The following is an 18,329-nucleotide window of genomic DNA, read 5'->3' as shown; positions in this document are numbered from 1 at the left end:
CAAAAATGTCAAAGTACTTGATTGAAAAAATTAAACTGGTAGAATAATTTTAAAGTAATTTTTTATCTATAAAAAAAATTAAACTTACATTAGAAAATCTGTTACAAACTTATGGCTCAATGGGAATACCAAGAAGTATGTTTACAGTTTTCCAATGTTTCCTCACAAAACTGAAAAATGTCTTGAGCCAGGCAGAGGTTTACGTAATCCCAGCTACATGGGAGGCAGAGATAGGGGGATCATGGGCTGGCCAAGGCAAAAGTTAACAGAACCTTAGAGCAAAGAACAAGTCTGGTGTGCTTATGAAGCAACGCCTGTAATTCCAGGTACACAGGTGGTATAGGTAAGAAAACTTAAGTCTGGGAATGGCTAAAGTGGAAGTGTCTGCCTGACAAGTGTAAAACTGAGTTTAAACACCAATATCACGAAAAAATAAAAATAAAAAATAAGCCAGATGCCGGTGGCTCATGCCTGTAATCCTAGCTACTCAGGAGGCTAAGATCTGAGGATCGCAGTTCAAAGCCAGCCTGGGCAGGAAAGTCCATAAGACTCTTATCTCCAATAAACCACCAGAAAACTGGAAGTGGCACTGTGGCTTAAGTGGTAGAGCGCTCACCTTAAGCTGAAGAGCTGAGGAACAGAGCCCAGGCCTGGAGTTCAAGCCCCACGACCAACAAAAATAAAAATAAATAAAAAATAAATTCCACCTACCAGAGTATTACCAAGTATACCTATCTACTATAGTAACTCAGTAACCAAATACATATTAATAAAAACTGAAATGAAAGAAAGTATCATCAAACTGCAGTCACTTGCTTAAGTCTGAGGTAACTGCCCTCCAACCAAACAAGTTCTTTTTTTTTTTTTTAACTGTAGAGGTAATGAACAGAGGGGTTACAGTCACATAAGTGAGGTAATGAGTACATTTCTTTTTGAACAGTGTCACCTCTTCCCTTGTTTTCTCCAACTTTTTTCCCTCCCGACCCCCTTCCCTGCAAGCTATTTAGTTCTTTTTTTTTTTTTTTTTTTTTTGGTTGGTCGTGAGGCTTAAACTCTAGGCCTGGGCTCTGTCCCTGAGCTCTTCAGCTCAAGGCTAGTGCTCTACCACTTGAGCCACAGTGCCACTTCCGGCCTTTTTTGTTTATGTGGTGCTGAGGAATTGAACCCAGGGCCTCATGCATGCAAGGCAAGCACTCTACTGCTGAGCCACCTTCTAAGCCCCTGTATAATTATACAGGGGCTGAATTTATTTACCCTTTGTCCCCAATATTTCTGTGCTTCTCCTACCCTACCCCCAAACAGATAAATTTACAGAAATCACAAAAGGTAAAATAAAAAACCTATTGTTTCCATTTTTTTAGTTCATTTTGATAAACATTTTATATGATCATATGCGAATTAAGCTTTTGTGATCCTCTCCTAAGAATATCCTCTTCAATCTCACTGTGTGAATTTGACCAACAAAATATATCAGGTACACCAAGCTTTCATGACCTGCATCAACAGAAAGGATTTTAAATTTATTTATGAAACAATCCATATGGGCTTCAGAAAATACTAATATCCATTTAGAATATAATTACTCATCAAAGACATAATACCACATTATTCAATTGTGCTCCACTGTAATTATAAGTGGTTCCTATCAATTTAAATAAAGAACATCTTAATGAGTTAATATTGGGTACCTGAAATTTTCCTCGTCTTCATTATCACTCTGTAAAAGATCATCATTCAGCTCTTCATCTGACAAATCCGACTGATTCTAATTAAAATAAGAAATCTAATTAATGAGTGTCACTTCTATAAAAAGAAAAACTTGTTACAAAAAGGCACATTATACTCAATGTGTCTAATTCATGTTACTAAAACATTTGCCATCCAGGTTCCCTCAGTTTGGTACCAGCATAGACAATGAAAAGATCTCACATACAGCCTCCTGACTAACTGATCCTGACTGATTTTTAGATGCCACAGGCAAAGCAAAGCAGCAGCAAGCTTAACAATCAAATGTAGCTTAACCTTAACAGAAAAGAAAGAGGGTAGGATGACCCTGAGTTATTTTATTACAGGTCAATAAAAAAGTGAATGTCAAGTTTATGACAGTGCTGGGCACAGATCCACCAGAAAGCAGAGGCAGCTTCATCATATTGATGAGAGTGCCAAATTTCACAGTATCTGCCAAAAATAGTCCAATACTCTACCTTGGGGGATAGAGGGTCCCACCTTCCTCCTCTTTTGTAATTTTTTATATGTATAAATTACTGTTACTCTTCTAAAAGATGGCCAAAACCACATACACACTCACACGTACTTTTGGGATTTTTTTTTTTTTGTCAGTCGTGGGTGCTTGAACTCCAGGCCTGGATGCTGTCCCTGAGCTCTTCAGCTCAAGGCAAGCACTCTATCACTTGAGCCACAGGGCTACTTCCAGTTTTCTGGTGGTTTACTGGAGTAAAAGTCTCGCAGACTTTCCTAGCCAGGCTGGCTTTGAACCGTGATCCTCAGATCTTAGCTTCTTGAGTAGCCAGGATTACAGGTATGAGCCACCAGTGCCTGGCTCATTTTTTTTTAACATTAGAAACACTTACTTGGTCTTCTACTTAAATGAAACAAATGATTTTTTCTCTTTTTTTTTTGGGGGGGGGTAGGGGGGAAAGACACCTATCCCTTAAAAAATAGGCTTCTGAAACGTCAGCGATTTTAATAAGCAAAGGTAGTTCCAAGGGATCCCATCTACTAAGGACATTACAATAGGATTAAAACAACAAGCTAATGATCAGCTTACTTAAAGGGAATGTGGATTTAAACAACACTATATTTAAGATACTCAAAATGAAGTTTCTGTTAGGTGACAACCTGCCATCCAAACCAACATGCTGCTATCAGGGGTAAGCCAGGCCTGTCACAGAGAAACCTAAGTTCAAGTATCCAAATTCAGTGAATAAAATCTCAAGAAACTAACAATTCAATCACTTAAGAGGCTGCTTCCATGAGTTTTCAGGTAAACGTTTAAGTATTTGTCAAGAAGCAGTAAAGTAATAATTCACCAAGCAGACAAAAGGAATGCATGCTGTGATGGGCCACGGACAAATGTTACTTAAGAATTCAGTCCTCTCTCTCAACTCCAACCTACCAAGTAATAGACACAGGAGGTAGACACAAATATCCATTTCACCGGAAAAGTTAAGACTCTCCAAGAGAGCTATGGTTACATTCCAGGGGTCAAGCTGGTTCTCTGCACACCTCAGGAAGGTGGGGAGAACTGTTTTCTCCACAAGAGGCAGGCAAGTTGGACAGAGTTCTGCTCAGCATGGTCTGCAGGACAGCAGGACGGGCAGGAGGGAGTAGGAGTGGTAGTGGACACTAGTGAGAACTCTCCTCCTGACCTGTCTTCCCATTACTTTTCCCAATGCTCATCATAGTCTGCAGGACAGCAGGACAGGCAGGAGGGGGTAGAAGTGGCAGTGGATGCTAGTGGAAACCCTCCTCCTGACCTTTCTTCCCATGACATTTTCCAATGCTCACAGGCAAGAACTTCATAGAGCAAAAATTACAAAATGGGAAAAGATGGCTCCCCAAACATTCTCCCATACTGGACCCATGAGATACTCAGGTAAAACACAGAAGCAATGAAGGAGCGGAGACCTGTAGCCCACTTCTCTAACTATCTTTTAAACGTTCTGGCTTAGTCACACCAGCCTCTTCATCCTCACGTTTCAACGGTGCCTGTAAAACTGGACCCTTGCAACCTCCCTTCTCTGACAAATGACAGTGTGCACCGTACCCTCACCCTGTCAAGTAGGAGCTAGGAGCCTCTCTAGACAGGTACACAATGAACACTTCACCAGGCTCCAGGAAGAAAGCAAAGGCCACACAAGAACACACCCAACAGGTGGGACCAATCACTGACTTTAGCAACAAACTCACCAATAAATACCTCAAAGGCACAGTACCTCAACCAGACATCAAAGAAGCATTAAACCACCAGAAATCACTTTCCATAGCTCACAGTGACAATTTTTTTTTTTTTGGTCGGTCGTGGGACCTGGGCGCTGTCCCTCAACTCTTCAGCTCAAGGCTAGCGCCTTACCACTTGAGCCATAGTGCCACTTCCGGCTTTTTTCAGCTTATGTGGTGCTGAGGAATCGAACCAGGGCCTCATGGAAGGCAAGCACTCTACCACTGAACCACCTTCCCAGCCCCAACAAAGAGTATTTTTAAAAAGCAGCATCAAAGCTGGAAAATGGATAGGTGAGAGAGATGTTTAAATACACTTATTCGGAACAGAAATTGACTAAACAAACATTTCTAGAAAGCAATGTGGCAATATGAAACAAGGGCAAAAATTTATGGCAACTTTCAAAGAAAAGAATCCCAGAAACATACTAAGATTTACTTGTTAAAATATGATTATAGGAGCTGGGAAGGTGGCTCAGTGGTAGAGCGCTTGCCTTGCATGCCTGAGGCCCTGGGTTCGATTCCTCAGCACCACATAAGCAAAAAGAAAAAAGCTGGAAGTGGCGCTGTGGCTCAGGTGGTAGGGCACTAGCCTTGAGCTGAAGAGCTGAGGGACAGTGCCCAGGCCCAGAGTTCAGGCCCCACGACCGGACCAAAAAAAACAAATAAAATATGATTATATTGTCTGAGATTTACTTCAAATTAATTCAGGAAGGAGGTGGGTAGAGGTGAAGCAAGAGTACCTGTAACTGAAAACTGATGACATCTGGTTGAAAGGCACATTAAGATAAATAATATACTTCTCCTCTTACATTCACTTGAGATTTTCTGGTGGTGGTGGTACGTGTGTTGTTTGTCTAATTGCTACGGTGTCACTATTCCTCCAGGCTGTATCTGTTACAATGGGAGAGGTCTGGGCACTCTAAAGTTAGGCTATGTGGAGGCTAATAATCAGTATGAAGCAAAACAGAGGAAGGAAAATTGGCTTGGAAAAAGAATCCTAAATGCTAATACTACAACAGAGAAAGTTAACAGAAAAACGGCAAAACTAATATTTCTTTTATAAGATCTTAAGTAATACTAAAGAAGACAAAATGAAAAAACAATGATGTAAAAAACTCAGATAAAACAATCTGTGTTATCTAAAATACAGAAAATATAGACTTGAATACCACTAAACACTAAAAGTGCAACATGCTTTAGTATAACTGTTGAGAGTAAACCTTCATAATTTTAAAACTTAAAATTTTAAACGTCAATAACTTATATTGAGAATAGTAAGTTTTTTATTGAGAAATAAAACCTCAAAGTTTCATTTTCATCTCTTGCTTAATGTTTCTACTTTTATGTGTTTTGTATATAAAATACATTGCTACAGTTTATAATGTACATATATACATACAAAAGATAATGTGACTTACATGTTTTATTTACAAGAAATTTTTAATCTTACTTATATGAACATTTGTTTTATCTCGGTATATTTATCTTCAAACTCATCAATCAATACCCCCAAAAGTGAATTCCAGAATGAGTATACAAAATATCAAACTTCCAAATGGTACATTCCTTTAAAGCAAGAGCAAGTTTTATGTTATCATAGTCCCATATTTGATACTTGCTAGAGTGCTCTGGACACAGTTGGAACTAAAATATCTAAGCCAGATGGCTCATGCTTGTAATCCTAGCTACTCAGGAGGCTGAGATGATCTGAGGATCGAGGTTCAAAGCCAGACCAGGCAGGAAAGTCCGTCGGACTCTTATCTCCAATAAATCACTAGAAAACCAAAAGTGGCGCTGTGGCTCAACTGGTAGAGCACTCACCTTGAGCTGAAGAGCACAGGGACAGGGCCCTAGCCCAGAGTTCAAGCTCCACAACTGACCAAAAAAATACATAAATAAAATAAAATATTTTGCTTTAAAGGATTTTTTACTGAGTTATAATTAAGGATTTACTAATAAACAACCAATTGTGCATTTAAAGAAAGAATTCAGAGCTGGAGGTATAATGTAATTCCATTTCCAGCACTATAACAAGGCAAATGACTTTGTAATTGTACATCCCATGCATGTGTTCTAGTAAATTCAATGACCATGATTTTGCTCAGAAGTACCTGTATTTTTCTTACCTTTTTGCCAGACAACAAATCTTCTCCAAGTAAGTCATCTTCAAGTTCACTGAAGGAAAAAAGAGAAATGTCAAAATATTATTCCTAATAAGATTGGAAAGTAAGTGGGTCAATTTGAAATGTGATAAAGCCTGGTGGGTTTAGGGCTTTCATGTGAAGCTGCTATACTTTCCTTCTGCTTTATTAACAATGAAAAGCCCTATCTCAGTCTGACTCTAAATGAACAAAACATAAAGGCACATCTTTGAAGCTGAGCGTTCCTCTACGCTGTTGTTTTAAGGTATCTGAAAAGAGGAAGGCAGTTCCCCAGGCACACTAACTGGAGCGGTAGTAAGAGCAAGTAAATAAACTAGAAAGAATTTGTGACTTTTGCTGACAGACAAAAAAAAAAGTGGAAAAAAAAATCTTTAGTGACTAATCTCTTTAACAAGAGAAGGTTTTGAAAGAAGATAAACAGCCCCATCTGTTATAAGTGAACTGCACACAACAAAAGCACAGTACTGCATCCAAAGGATGGAGACTAGAGCTAAGCCCACAGAACAAGCATAATTTATATAGCAATTAATCAAAATGTACCAAGCACTATTTTTTTTTTCAGGTAAGGGGTAGGTTTATTCAGTAGACCTGCTGGAACCAGGCCAGGTTGGCACTCCACGCAGCTGGTAAAGGCCTGGGAAAGACCTGAGAGAGAGCTGGGAAAAGAGGTGGGAAAGAGAGAGAGCTGGGAAAAAGAACTAAGAGAGCTGGGACAGAGCTGAGAAGGAAAGAGCTGAGAAAGAGCGTAAAGAGAGCAAGGAAAGAGAAAGAGCTGGGAAAAAGAGCAAAGAGAGCTGGGAAAGATCTGAGAAAGCTAAGCACTGTTTTATAGGTATAGCTCTAGCTGACTTAATAACTATCAAGTAGACACTTACACCACCTTTATTTTTCAGTGGGAAATCACATACTCTAAGATGTCAAATGACTTGCCCAAGAACACCTGCCTGGAAGCTGTGATACAATAGGTGAACTCAGTCAGGCTTTAGAGTCCAAATCCTAAGTACCAACCACACAGCCCAGAGTAAACATGGTTTCTCATACAGTCATCAGTTAGATAGACAGAGCTTAACAAAAGATGTAAATATGCAAAGAAGTTTACCAAATACATTAAAACTACACCAACTGTTAAAAAATTTAGTAATGAACTCCTGGCCATCCCTCGTAATTAGTGGCAAGAGTAATTAGTCATGTGACTCTCTCCCACAATAACTAATAGTAACTGGGGCTGGGAGTGTGGCTCAGTGGTACAGTGCTTGCCTAGCATGCATGAAGCTCTGGGTTTGATTCATCAGTACCACATAAACAGAAAAGCCAGAAGTGGTGCTGTGGCTCAAGTGGTAGAGTGCTAGCGTTGAGCAAAAGCAGCTCAGGGACAGTGCCCAGGCCCTGGGTTCAAGACCCAAGACTGGCCAAAAAAAAAACAAAACACCTAGTAGTAACTGCTCTAGAAATTTTCAAAGCAAGCACACTACCTGGAAAGAGGTTTCTTTGTTCTACTGAGGGAACTCTTAAGGATTTCACCAGGATAACCATTTGGGTAAGAACAACCTTTTTGGCCAACAATCTTGCTCTAGAAATTTTAAAAGCAAGCACACTACCTGGGAAGAGGTTTCTTTGTTCTATTGAGGGAACTCTTAAGGATTTCACCAGGATAACCATTTGGGTAAGAACAACCTTTTTGGCCAACAATCTTATCAAAAATTGGAGACAAGCACCTCTTTGAAAGCAAGCACATTTTTATTTACAAACAGAAATGTCCTGAAAAATGCTTCAGAAAACATCTCCCCCCTTACCTTAGTATAACTCTCCACCAGAAGCCCAGCAATATGAACTGACATCTGTCTTTACTGTGAGTTTGTACCTTGTATGCATGTATGCATTCTTAAAAAGGCACTTTCATTTTTATTAACAATCAGGAAAATGCAATTAAAATCAATATATATTAAGATGGTAATTTTTAAAGTCTATCCAAATATTGGATAGGATGTAGAGCAGAGGGCACTCTGGCATAATTACACCCGTGAATGTCCACAAAGTCAATGCTAGTACTGCTAGTACAGCCCTGGCACAGCCCTTTGAGCAATCTTCTACCTGGAGAGCACTAGTCCACAAGGGAGGCCTATTCGTAACAGATCATCAGGGAGCCACAACACCACTTTCAGTAACATCTCTATGTATCGCAGGGGCAGCATCAAGAGTCAGCCTAGACTCCCCAGTAAAGACGCACAGGAGACAGCATGTATGTACCTGTCCCAATCCTCATCAGCAGCTCTTCTTCTCCAGGACCGCTCTGCACCAGGCTTATCAAACTGGTCAAAGTCATCATCTGTGAGGAAGAGTCCATTCAAGTCAGCTTTGCAAAACCAAGACAGACACAAATAATCAACTACCAAACAACTGAAGGATTCCTAGTCTGACATTTCAAGATGCAAAAGATTCAGGTATTATGAGTACTTTAACCATTTTTAATGTTATTCTTTGTATTATTTTAAGTGATTGTATAAAGTCACATAACAAAGCAGTTTATGAAAGCACTGCATCTCGATCAGTGTCACACCCTTTAACATTCTTACCCCATTTGACCCACCCTCCTCCCCTTACTTTTCTTAATTCTGTGACATATACAATGAATTCTTAGACGTGGTAGAGCACTAGCCTTGAGCACAAAGGTGGTCAGGGACAGTGCTCAGTCCCTGAATTCAAGCCCCAGGATTGGAGAAAAAAAAAACGTGAATTCTTGACTGAATTCTCCCCCTTCGTTTATTCATCGACCCCTCTCCCCTTTGTCTGTCCCTCCTCCCACCCTGTATGTATCCATTTCCTGGTAATGATTTTGTTGGGCTCTGATCTAGTCTTTTTTAGACATTTTTAATTAAAAATAAATTTTAGGGGCTGGGAAGTTAGCTCAGTGGTAGTAGTGCTTGCCTTGCATGCACGAGGCCCTGGGTTCCACTCCTCAGCACCACATAAGCAGAAAAAGCCACAAGTGGCGCTGTGGCTCAAGTGGTAGAGCGCTAGCCTTGAGCTGAAGAGCTGAGGGACAGCGCCCAGGCCCAGTTCAGACCCAGGATCGGCAATAATTTTTTTTCCAGTACTGGACCATGTCTCCAGCCCCTTTGTGCTTCAGTTACTTGTCATGTAGGGTCTCACTCTATGCCCAGCCTGGCTACAATCCTCATGCTTCCCATGTCACTAGGAATGACAGGCATGTACCTCTGCACCCAGCCATTCCACTTACACTGAAACTGAGGTAACAGATGGAGACCACTGCCCAGCCATGGAGTTGAAACAGAGTATCCTAAACTTTCATACCTGGGCTAGCCTCAAACAAGATTCCCCCCCAATCCCTGCCTCCCAAATATTACTGCTACTACACTAAGATGTAAACCTGAATCAATACCTCATAAAACTGCACCCTAAAATATATGTTTGGGGTTAGGCAAAAATTTCTTATGTGACTGCAAAACCAAACCAATGGAATATCAAACTGATGAGTTATGACAACCAAAATTTAAAACATCTATTCTCCAAAAGACACAGTTAAGAAAATAAAAACAAGTCAGACTAGGAGATGAAGTGCTTCAAAGTACTGTACTGTTTGCCTGGTTCCTGTGTGAATTGAGACACCTAAACCTAGGAGGAAATGTGAGCCCACCAACGGCTGGCATCTTCAGTGGGGATGCTGCAGAACTGAGCCTGAGTATGCAGGGCCTGCTCTCACTCTGGAGTGCCACCACTGAAGGGAAATGGGAGATTTTCAGAATGACGGTTGAACGCTGAACAATCTGCAAGTCAAGGTGTCACTTAACGAAGATGGAAAAAGGAGAAGAAAGGTGTTGGTGACAGGCCATGGTATACTGACCCAAAGTTTAGAGACGTTATGGCAGTCTCATTACAAAGGCATGGTTGGTTGAATTAACGATGAATGACAGAGGTAGCTCCTCCAGCCTCTTCTTCTCCTGGGAGGCAAGAGGTTGAGGGTGAAAGTTCTAAATTTTTCAACACGTAGCTCTGGCTCGCGCCTACAATCCTCGCTACTCTCAGGAGTCTGAGATCTGAGGATCACTGTTCAAAGCCAACCTGGGAGTCCATGAAACTTATCTGCAATTATCAAAAAAAGCTGAAAGTGGAGCTGTGGCTCAAGTAGTAGAGTTTTAGGGACCGCACCCAGACCCTGAGTTCAAGCCTCAGAACCTTTCTATTGAAAGATGAAAAAGAAAAGGGGAGGGGGGCTATCAGGGGAAAGAAATTAAGAGAAAGGGAGGCACTGTCTATATACAATAGATATTACTTAACCTTTAAAAGGAAGGAAATTCTGACTGGGTGCAAGTGGCTCAGGCCTGTAATCCTGGCTACTCAGGAGGCTGACAACTGAGGACACTGGTTTGAAGCTAGACCAGGCAGTGAAATCTGTAAGACTCTTTATCTCCAATTAAAAACCAAAAAGGAGGAGTTAGAACTTTGGCTCAAGTGGTAGAGCACCAGCCTTGAGCAATAAGAGCTCAGGGACAGTGCCCAGAGTCCCTGAGTTCAGGACTGGTACCAAAAAAAAAAAAAAAAGAAAGGAAATTCTGACACACATAGCAATTCTGCTACCCAGGGAATTGAAGGTATTACACTCACTGAACTAATGACTCACATGGCAATTCTGCTACCCATGGAAATGAAGGCATTACACTCACTGAACTAATGATTCAGTCTTAAGAAGAATACTAAGAGCCCTGTAAGCCTGGCTTAATTCTTAAATTCTCTCCACTCACTTCCCTCTTTCCTTCAGATCTTTAGACAAATTCTTTTTAAGGCTCTAACTTATTTACATCAGTCACATCAGTTCACAGTATTATGAATCATGCTAAGCAGAAACAAAGGAAGATAATGCAAGTGCAGTGGTGACAAGGCCCGGGCAATGAGCAAGAGGAGCACAGTCCACGACTTGTCAGGACAGCCTCCTCCTAAGCTAAACCTTGCACTGGTATTTCCTTTCCATCACGACATCTGCTGCAATTTTCATAATTTTCTAAAACACACCAATGAACCCAACTTTTATTTACCGTTTTCACTATTTCCTCCTCTTTCCAGGAATTTGGACTTGGATTAGAAATGTTAGAGACTATTAGCTTGGGACAGAGTTTTAGTAACTACTGTGACAAAACAAGGCCTGCCAGATGTTGGCCAAAATCAGCCACCACCCATTTGTGTACATAAACATTTAAAGGAACACATTAACGTCAATGTAATCTCATGGCTGCTTTCCAGTTATAAGGGGCAGAGGTGAATCGCTACAACAGAAATCATGAGCCCTGGAAAGTCTGTAACATTCACTTCTTGGCCTTGTAAAATTTGTAAACTTTTGTGTCTCAAAGGTTCTCAACCTTCCTACTTCATATATATTCCTATTCTGAGTCACTTAAAGTTACTCATTTTATATAAGACAAATCTAGACCAGTTATTGAGATATTAACTTAAAAAAACAGGCAATATTCAGTAACTTGCAGTCAATATATTAGCTCTACAGTATAAATATCAACTACTAAGTAGCCAAACAAAAATTTCAAAAAAATTCTTTCATCATAATGTTTTATATAAGCTTGTACTCGTTTAAAAAACAAACAAGCAAAACTGATGTAGTAAGGGGCCCCAAGACAGGGTCTTCCTAAAAAGAACCTTCGATTTATGAAATAAGGAGCACACTGGTCATCTTGAAAGTAAGTCCTATCTGGTGTAAGCCAGGGCTCTGCCTCTTGCTGTGGGGGCCACAGAGCCCCCCTTACACCCCGAGAAGACACAGGAGGAAGCCAACATCAGCCAACTCCATGGTCCCATTCTCACTAAGAGTAACTGATACTCCATTTCTTTTCCCATGAATTACTAGACACTTTTTAAAACGTGAAACCTAAATTCATTTACTGTATGCCACGTTCTAAATTTGTAAAGCTTAAGAGACAGAATGCTGTGCTAGCGATGTAGCTAACAGGAGGGCACTTGCCCAGCATGTGGGAAGCCCTGAGTATGATTCCCCAGCACTGAAAAAGAAGCATATATACATATACACACACAGCAAGAGACAGACAGAAAGTTGCTAAAAATTTCCAGAGAATACTAGCAATACTGGAGTTCAAACCTAGTACTGGAAGGCAAAAAAAAGCTTTCAGAGAAACAAGGTAACACAAAAATTCTAAGGTATTAGAATGACTTGTCAAGAGTAGAACACAGCAAGCCATCACAAATTTAAAGAAAATGAATCCCTACCCAGAATTCTGAGCCCACCCAAGTTGAGCCAAGTTAAAAATTTGTTCAGACACACCAGTTTCCAAAAATTTTTTTTTAAAAATCTATCTTTGCTGATTGCTGGTAGCTCACACCTATAATCCTGAAATCTGAGGCTTCTAGCTAGAAAAGTCCATGAGACTTGCATCTCCCATTATCCACCAAATGGAAGTATGCTTATTTAAGTGGTAGAGTAAAAAGAGCCAAATCCAAGTGTAAGGCAGGCCCTGAGTTCAAGCCCCAGTATAGGTATGTAAAAAAAAAAAAAAATCTATCTTCAACACACCCACTCTGAGGAAGCAACAGTATTAACTGTGTATTGACATGAACATATAAAGAGTATTTCTTCTGGGTGAACTATCACCAAATTAACCTTTGTATTATAAAAGCTAAACAGACCAACAATGAAAACTAACTGAAAGCATAACTTAAAAAGTCAAATGAGGGGCTGGGAAGGTGGCTCAGTGGTAGAGTGCTTGCCTTGCATGCATGAGGCTCTGGGTTTGATTCCTCAGCACCACATAAACAAAAAGAAAAAAGCCAGAAGTGGTGCTGTGGCTCAAGTGGTAGAGTGCTAGCCTTGAGCTGAAGAGCTGAGGGACAGCGCCCAGGCCCAGAGTTCAGGACCCATGACCAAACAACAACAACAACAAAGTCAAATGACCCTGCAGACACAAAGTTCTTCTAGTACTTAATAAAAATGTTACACTCAACATATATGCATTCACACATGCAAAGGAAGGGAACTCTAAGTCAATCTCTTTTGTGATCATAAATAAATTCTAAAATGAAATTGAACATTTCATTTTTTGTCAAAAAAGGTATTTGTACTTTTATGTTCACCATAGCATTATTCACAGCAACAAAGACAATTTGAATGTTCATAAATGGATAAATGATTCAAGAAAATGTGAATTACATCTATACAATGAAATATTTACCCTCATAAAGGAAACGTTATTTGTGACAACATAGATGTTAGATATTATGTTAACTAATATAAGCCAGGCACAGAAATATAAATGCCACATAACTGTATTAAATATACAAATTATAGAATCTAAAATGTTGAACTCATAAAAGTAAAGATGAAAACAGTAGTGGTAAGAAGCTTGGGTTTAGGGAAGATGTTATGGGAGGTATGGGTCAAAAGACTAAAACAAAATCCAGTTAGGGAAAAAAAAATTCAAGCTTTTAATTGTGTCACCTGGTGTCTACGATTATTGACAATTTATTATATCCCACAAAATAGGAGTGTCTGTCACAAAAATATTAAGATTGAATAAAAATAGACAAAGGATTGAAATATATATATATATTTCTCCAAAGATAACAAACAGCCAATGAACACACATAACCATGCCAAATTTACTGGACATCAGAAAAATGAAAATTATAATGAACATTTCATGTTTGCATGGTACTCTGGGTACTTCCTCATGTGGTTCCTCCCCAACATCCTTTTCCCAGGTTTTGGTCTGTTTTGTCTGTTCTGCCTCCTACTGTTCTTTGCATCCCAGGTGACCCAACACAGTGTATGTATTCGTCTTTAAATGGTTTTGACAACACTAACTTTGTTGTTAACTTTAGCTCTGAAAGTGTTCTAAGTAGGACAAAATAAAGGCAGACCTCTGAACTAATTTCTCAGGGAACTGACAGAGAGGCCACACATCTTTAGAAAAGGCCCCATTAGCCTTCGTTACCCAAAGGAGAGGGAGGCAGACTGTAATCCACACTGCTCAAGAACTGATGGCCAAAAACTTCCAATTTTGATGTAAAATGACTCCATACAATCTAGGAGTTCAATGAACTAGCAGGATAAACTCAGGTATTCATACCAATAATTAAAACTCAAGCTGTGTGCCAGTGGCTCAAACCTGTTAATCCTAGCTACCCAAGGGTGGAGATGTGAAGACCGCAATTCAAAACTAGCCAGGCAGGAACGTCCATGAGACTCTGAAGTCCACAAGATTCCAATTAACCACCAAAAAAAGCCAAAAACAGAGCTGTAGCTCAAATGGTAGAGCGCCAACCTTGAGCACAAAAGATCAGTTTCAGCGCTCAGATCTGGAGTTCAAGCCCCAGTAGCAGAACTTTCAAACACCAAACCAAAGATCTGGGAAGCACAGAGGAAAGTGACTAGTCATATGCAAGGGATCCTTAATTAAATGGCATACTGACAACACTTCATTAAAAGCCATCCAGGCCAGAAGGTAGTAGAATAAAATATTTTAACATGCTAAAAGAAAAACCTGTCAAACAAAAAGTGTATATCTGAATAACTACCCTTCAAAACTTATGTTCCCAGGGCTGGGAAGGTGGCTCAGTGGTAAAGCGTTTGCCTTGCATGCATGAGGCCCTGGGTTCGATTCCTCAGCACCACATAAGCAAAAAGAAAAAAGCCGGAAGTGGTGCTGTGGCTCAAGTGGTAGAGCGCTAGCCTTGAGCTGAAGAGCTGAGGGACAGCACCCAGGCCCAGAGTTCAGGCCCCACGACCAGACCCAAAAAAACAAAACAAAAAAAAAAGTTATGTTCCCAGATAAATAAACCTAAGTCCTTCAGTAATACACATGCTCAACAAGAAATGCTGAAAGGAAAGCCAGGCGCTGGTGGCTCATACCTGTAATCCTAGCTACTCAGGAGGCTGAGATCTGAGAATAGCAGTTCAAAGACGTGGTTCAAAGACAGTCTGGACAGGAGGGCAGGAAAGTCCATGGGACTCTTATCTCCAATAAACCACTCAGAAAACCAGAAGTGGCACAGTGGCTCAAATGGCAGGGGGCTAGCCTTGAGCTGAAGAGTTGAGGGACAGCATTCAGGCCCAGAGTTCAAGCCCAATGACCAACCAGAAAAAAAAAAAAAAAACAAAGAAAGAAAGAAATGCTGAAAGGAGTCCCTCTGGCTACATGAAAATAAAGCATTTGTTTCCGACACTCCTCAAATGCTAGCAGGTGAAACAAAAAATTAAATTTTGTTTTGTTTTGCCTGCACCAGAGTTTGAACTCAGGAACCTGATGCTTGCTTGCCTACATTTTTACAGCTCTTTTTGCTGGTTATTCTAGAGATGCTGTCTAACAGATGTTTCTGCCTAGTTAGCCTCAAGCCAGCATCCTCTGAATCTCAGCCTCCTGAGTAGCTAGAATTAGGTTGTGAGCCACCAACAACCAGCTCAGAAATTAAGCGTTCTTGAAGGAAAAAAAAAAAGTTAAGAGTCAAATGGCAGCCGGGCTCACGCCTGTAATCCTACTCAGGAGGCCCAGAGCTGAGGATCGCGGTTCAAAGGCAGCCCAGGCAGGAAAGACCATGAGACTCCTAACTCCAATAAACCACCAGAAAACCGGAAGTGGCACTGTGGCTCAAGTGGTAGAGCGCTCGCCTTGAGCTGAAAAGCTGAGGGGCAGCACTCAGGCCCAGAGTTCAAGCCCCACGACCGACGACAAAAAAAAAAAAAAAAGAATCAAATGGCCACATAGAGATAACTATCAGTCAACACCATGGGAGAAGTAATTCCACAAACACTCTACTCAGTAAATTCAATCTGAATTCCATTAAAATTTGTCTACAACTGAATGGTAAAAGACAAAAAAAAATTCACTTGGACATGATAAATTATACAGGATTCTAGACATTCACACAGTGAGACTAAAGAAAGATATTCTTGGGAGAGGATAACAAAGGCTCAATAGCTATGTGCTTGCAATCATGTAAAATGACAATTATGGAAATGAACTCCAAGAAATGTCACTCTTTTTGTTTTCTGTACTTTTTGTCTTGTATGTAAGTTTATCTATTTGGGGGAGGGTAAAAGGGAAGCACAAAAATGTTGGGACAAAGGGTGAACAAATGCAGTAGTGATACTCACTAAACACTATGTTGAAAATGAACTATACAATTTGTGAGGGCGGAGGAACTAGGAGAAAGCGAGGGAAGCAGTGACACTGTTCAAAAAGAAATGTACTCGCAGGGTGCTGGTGGCTCACGCCTGTAATCCTAGCTACTCAGGAGGCTGAGATCTGAGGATCGCGGTTCAAAGCCAGCCCGGGCAGGAAAGACCGTGAGACTCCTATCTCCAATAAACCACCAGAAAACCGAAAGTGGCGCTGTAGCTCAAGTGGTAGAGCGCTCGCCTTGAGCTGAAGAGCTGAGGGACAGCGCCCAGGCCCAGAGTTCAAGCCCCACGACCGACAAAAAAAATAAATAAATAAATGTACTCATTACCTGACCGGTAACCCCTCTGTGTATCACACCTTTATAATCATACAAAAGAAACGTTAAAAAAAAAAGTAGTAATGTCTTAATCTCAAACGACGAACTTTTGCACTGTGCTGCGAACTTTCCTGCCTTACTACGTATTGACATACTAAAACTCAAACAGTCCAGGCACTGATGGCTCACATCTGTAATCCTAGCTACTCAAGAAGCTGAGATCTGACCATGGAAGTTCGATGCCAGCCAGAGCTGAAAATTCCTTGACATGCTTAACTCCAATTAATCAGCAAAAGAAGTCAGAAGTGATGCTGTGGCTCAAGTGGTAGAGAGCCAGCTTTGAGCTGAAAAACCTAAGACAGTGTCCAGGTTCTGAGTTCAAGCCCCCAAACTGGCAAAATAAATAAATAGTAACATAACACTGGAGTAGAAGTCAAAGCCCTGAGCTCGTCTACTTCCATCCTAATGTATCATTTTCTCCAGGCTACCTTCCTTCCAACTGTAATGGTTTAGTATTCTTTCCAAGTTTTGAAGTGGAGGTACACAATGAGTATAGGTGGCGCTACAGGATGATTTATCTTTTTTTTTTTTTTTAAACTTTCAAGACTGCGCAAAGCACTGGGGGCATGGCGCAAGTGGCAGAACACATGCCTACCAAAACGGACACCCAGAATCCAATCCCCACCACGGAGAGGGGCAAATGCAGTAGTATGTTCACGTGAAGTGCCAAAGACGCTGTCTGGAGCTCTCAGGGAGGCGTTACTAGGCCATGTAGATCCTTCTGGTGGAGCATGACTTTGTGAGTAGACGAGCGGACAGCATGAAAACCACTTCTGAAAAAGTCTACCCTCCGAGCACTGAAGAACATTCCGACTCCAGAAGGAAGCACATCCATCTGTAGTTCCCGTGTGCGGCCAGGGTCGGCCCAGCCCGCGCCGTGCGCCCGGCGCCGGCCCGCGGGGCCCCGCGGGGCGCGGCGGGCAGCTCGCGGAGGACCTGCGGGCGCGCGGGGGCGCAGCGGGCACGGGCACGAGGCCCGCGCAGACCAGGCACCCCGCACCCGCGTCCCGAAGGCGACGGCTGGAAAGGCTCCGCTCACCAGCCGGCAGGACGGCAGCCACGCAGGGTGACAGGCGCGGCCCACGCACCGGGCCGCGTGCACGCCGCCGAGGCCGGGCCCGGGGCCCCGGTGCGGGGCCGCCCTCGCCGCCGCTGACAGCCTCACGCTGACGAGGCTTCTCCACGGGCACGGGCCCGCCCGCCCGCCCGCCGCGCCCGGCCGGGCCTCGGGCCCGCCCGCCCGCCCGCCCGCCCCGGCTCGGTCCCGCCCGCCGGCCCGGGCCCCGGTGCCGCCGCCGGCCCGCGCCGCCTCGGGCCCAACGCTCCGCGCCGCGACGGGCGCCGCCCGGCGCCGGCGGGACCGGGGCCCGCACGACGGGGCGGCCCGCTGGGCCCACGTACCTCCGGCGCCCGCTCCTCCGCCCGCGCCCAGGGCGGCCGCCATGGTGCCCGCCGAGCCCGGTCTTCAGCCGCCGCCCAAGCCGCGGGCGGGACCACGGGGCCGGTGCGGACCGGGGCGGCGGCGGCGCGGCGCGGGCCGGCGCCGGCGAGGGCGCTGAGGCGAGGCCGGCGCGGCGCGGTCGGCTGCGGCCCGTCGCCACCGCAGGAGGAAAACAACACTACGGCAACATGGCCGCGCCGCGGTGCACGCCGGGAGGAAGGAAGGGCCGG

The 18,329-nt window shown here is 42.7% G+C and overlaps 1 protein-coding gene across 5 annotated transcripts in view; it reads right to left on the bottom strand.

Moving 5' to 3' along the window:
- Positions 1-18,110, bottom strand: part of Rbm33 (RNA binding motif protein 33) — an 85,829-nt gene extending 67,719 nt beyond the window's left edge. For all 5 annotated transcript variants that reach the window (XM_042677117.1, XM_042677118.1, XM_042677120.1 and 2 more), the window contains exons 1-4: positions 18,060-18,110; positions 8,373-8,451; positions 6,090-6,138; positions 1,689-1,765 (exon numbers count right to left, since the gene is read on the bottom strand). In XM_042677117.1, coding sequence (XP_042533051.1) covers positions 1,689-1,765; positions 6,090-6,138; positions 8,373-8,451; positions 18,060-18,102 — 248 coding nt within the window. In that variant the 5' untranslated portion in view covers positions 18,103-18,110. The remainder of the gene's footprint in view (positions 1-1,688; positions 1,766-6,089; positions 6,139-8,372; positions 8,452-18,059) is intronic.
- Positions 18,111-18,329: the final 219 nt, after the last annotated feature.

Source organism: Dipodomys spectabilis, unplaced genomic scaffold (genome assembly GCF_019054845.1).
Source record: "Dipodomys spectabilis isolate Male_0828 unplaced genomic scaffold, ASM1905484v1 ptg000034l, whole genome shotgun sequence".
NCBI lineage: Eukaryota > Metazoa > Chordata > Mammalia > Rodentia > Heteromyidae > Dipodomys > Dipodomys spectabilis.
This window is presented reverse-complemented; position numbering and strand designations above follow the sequence as displayed.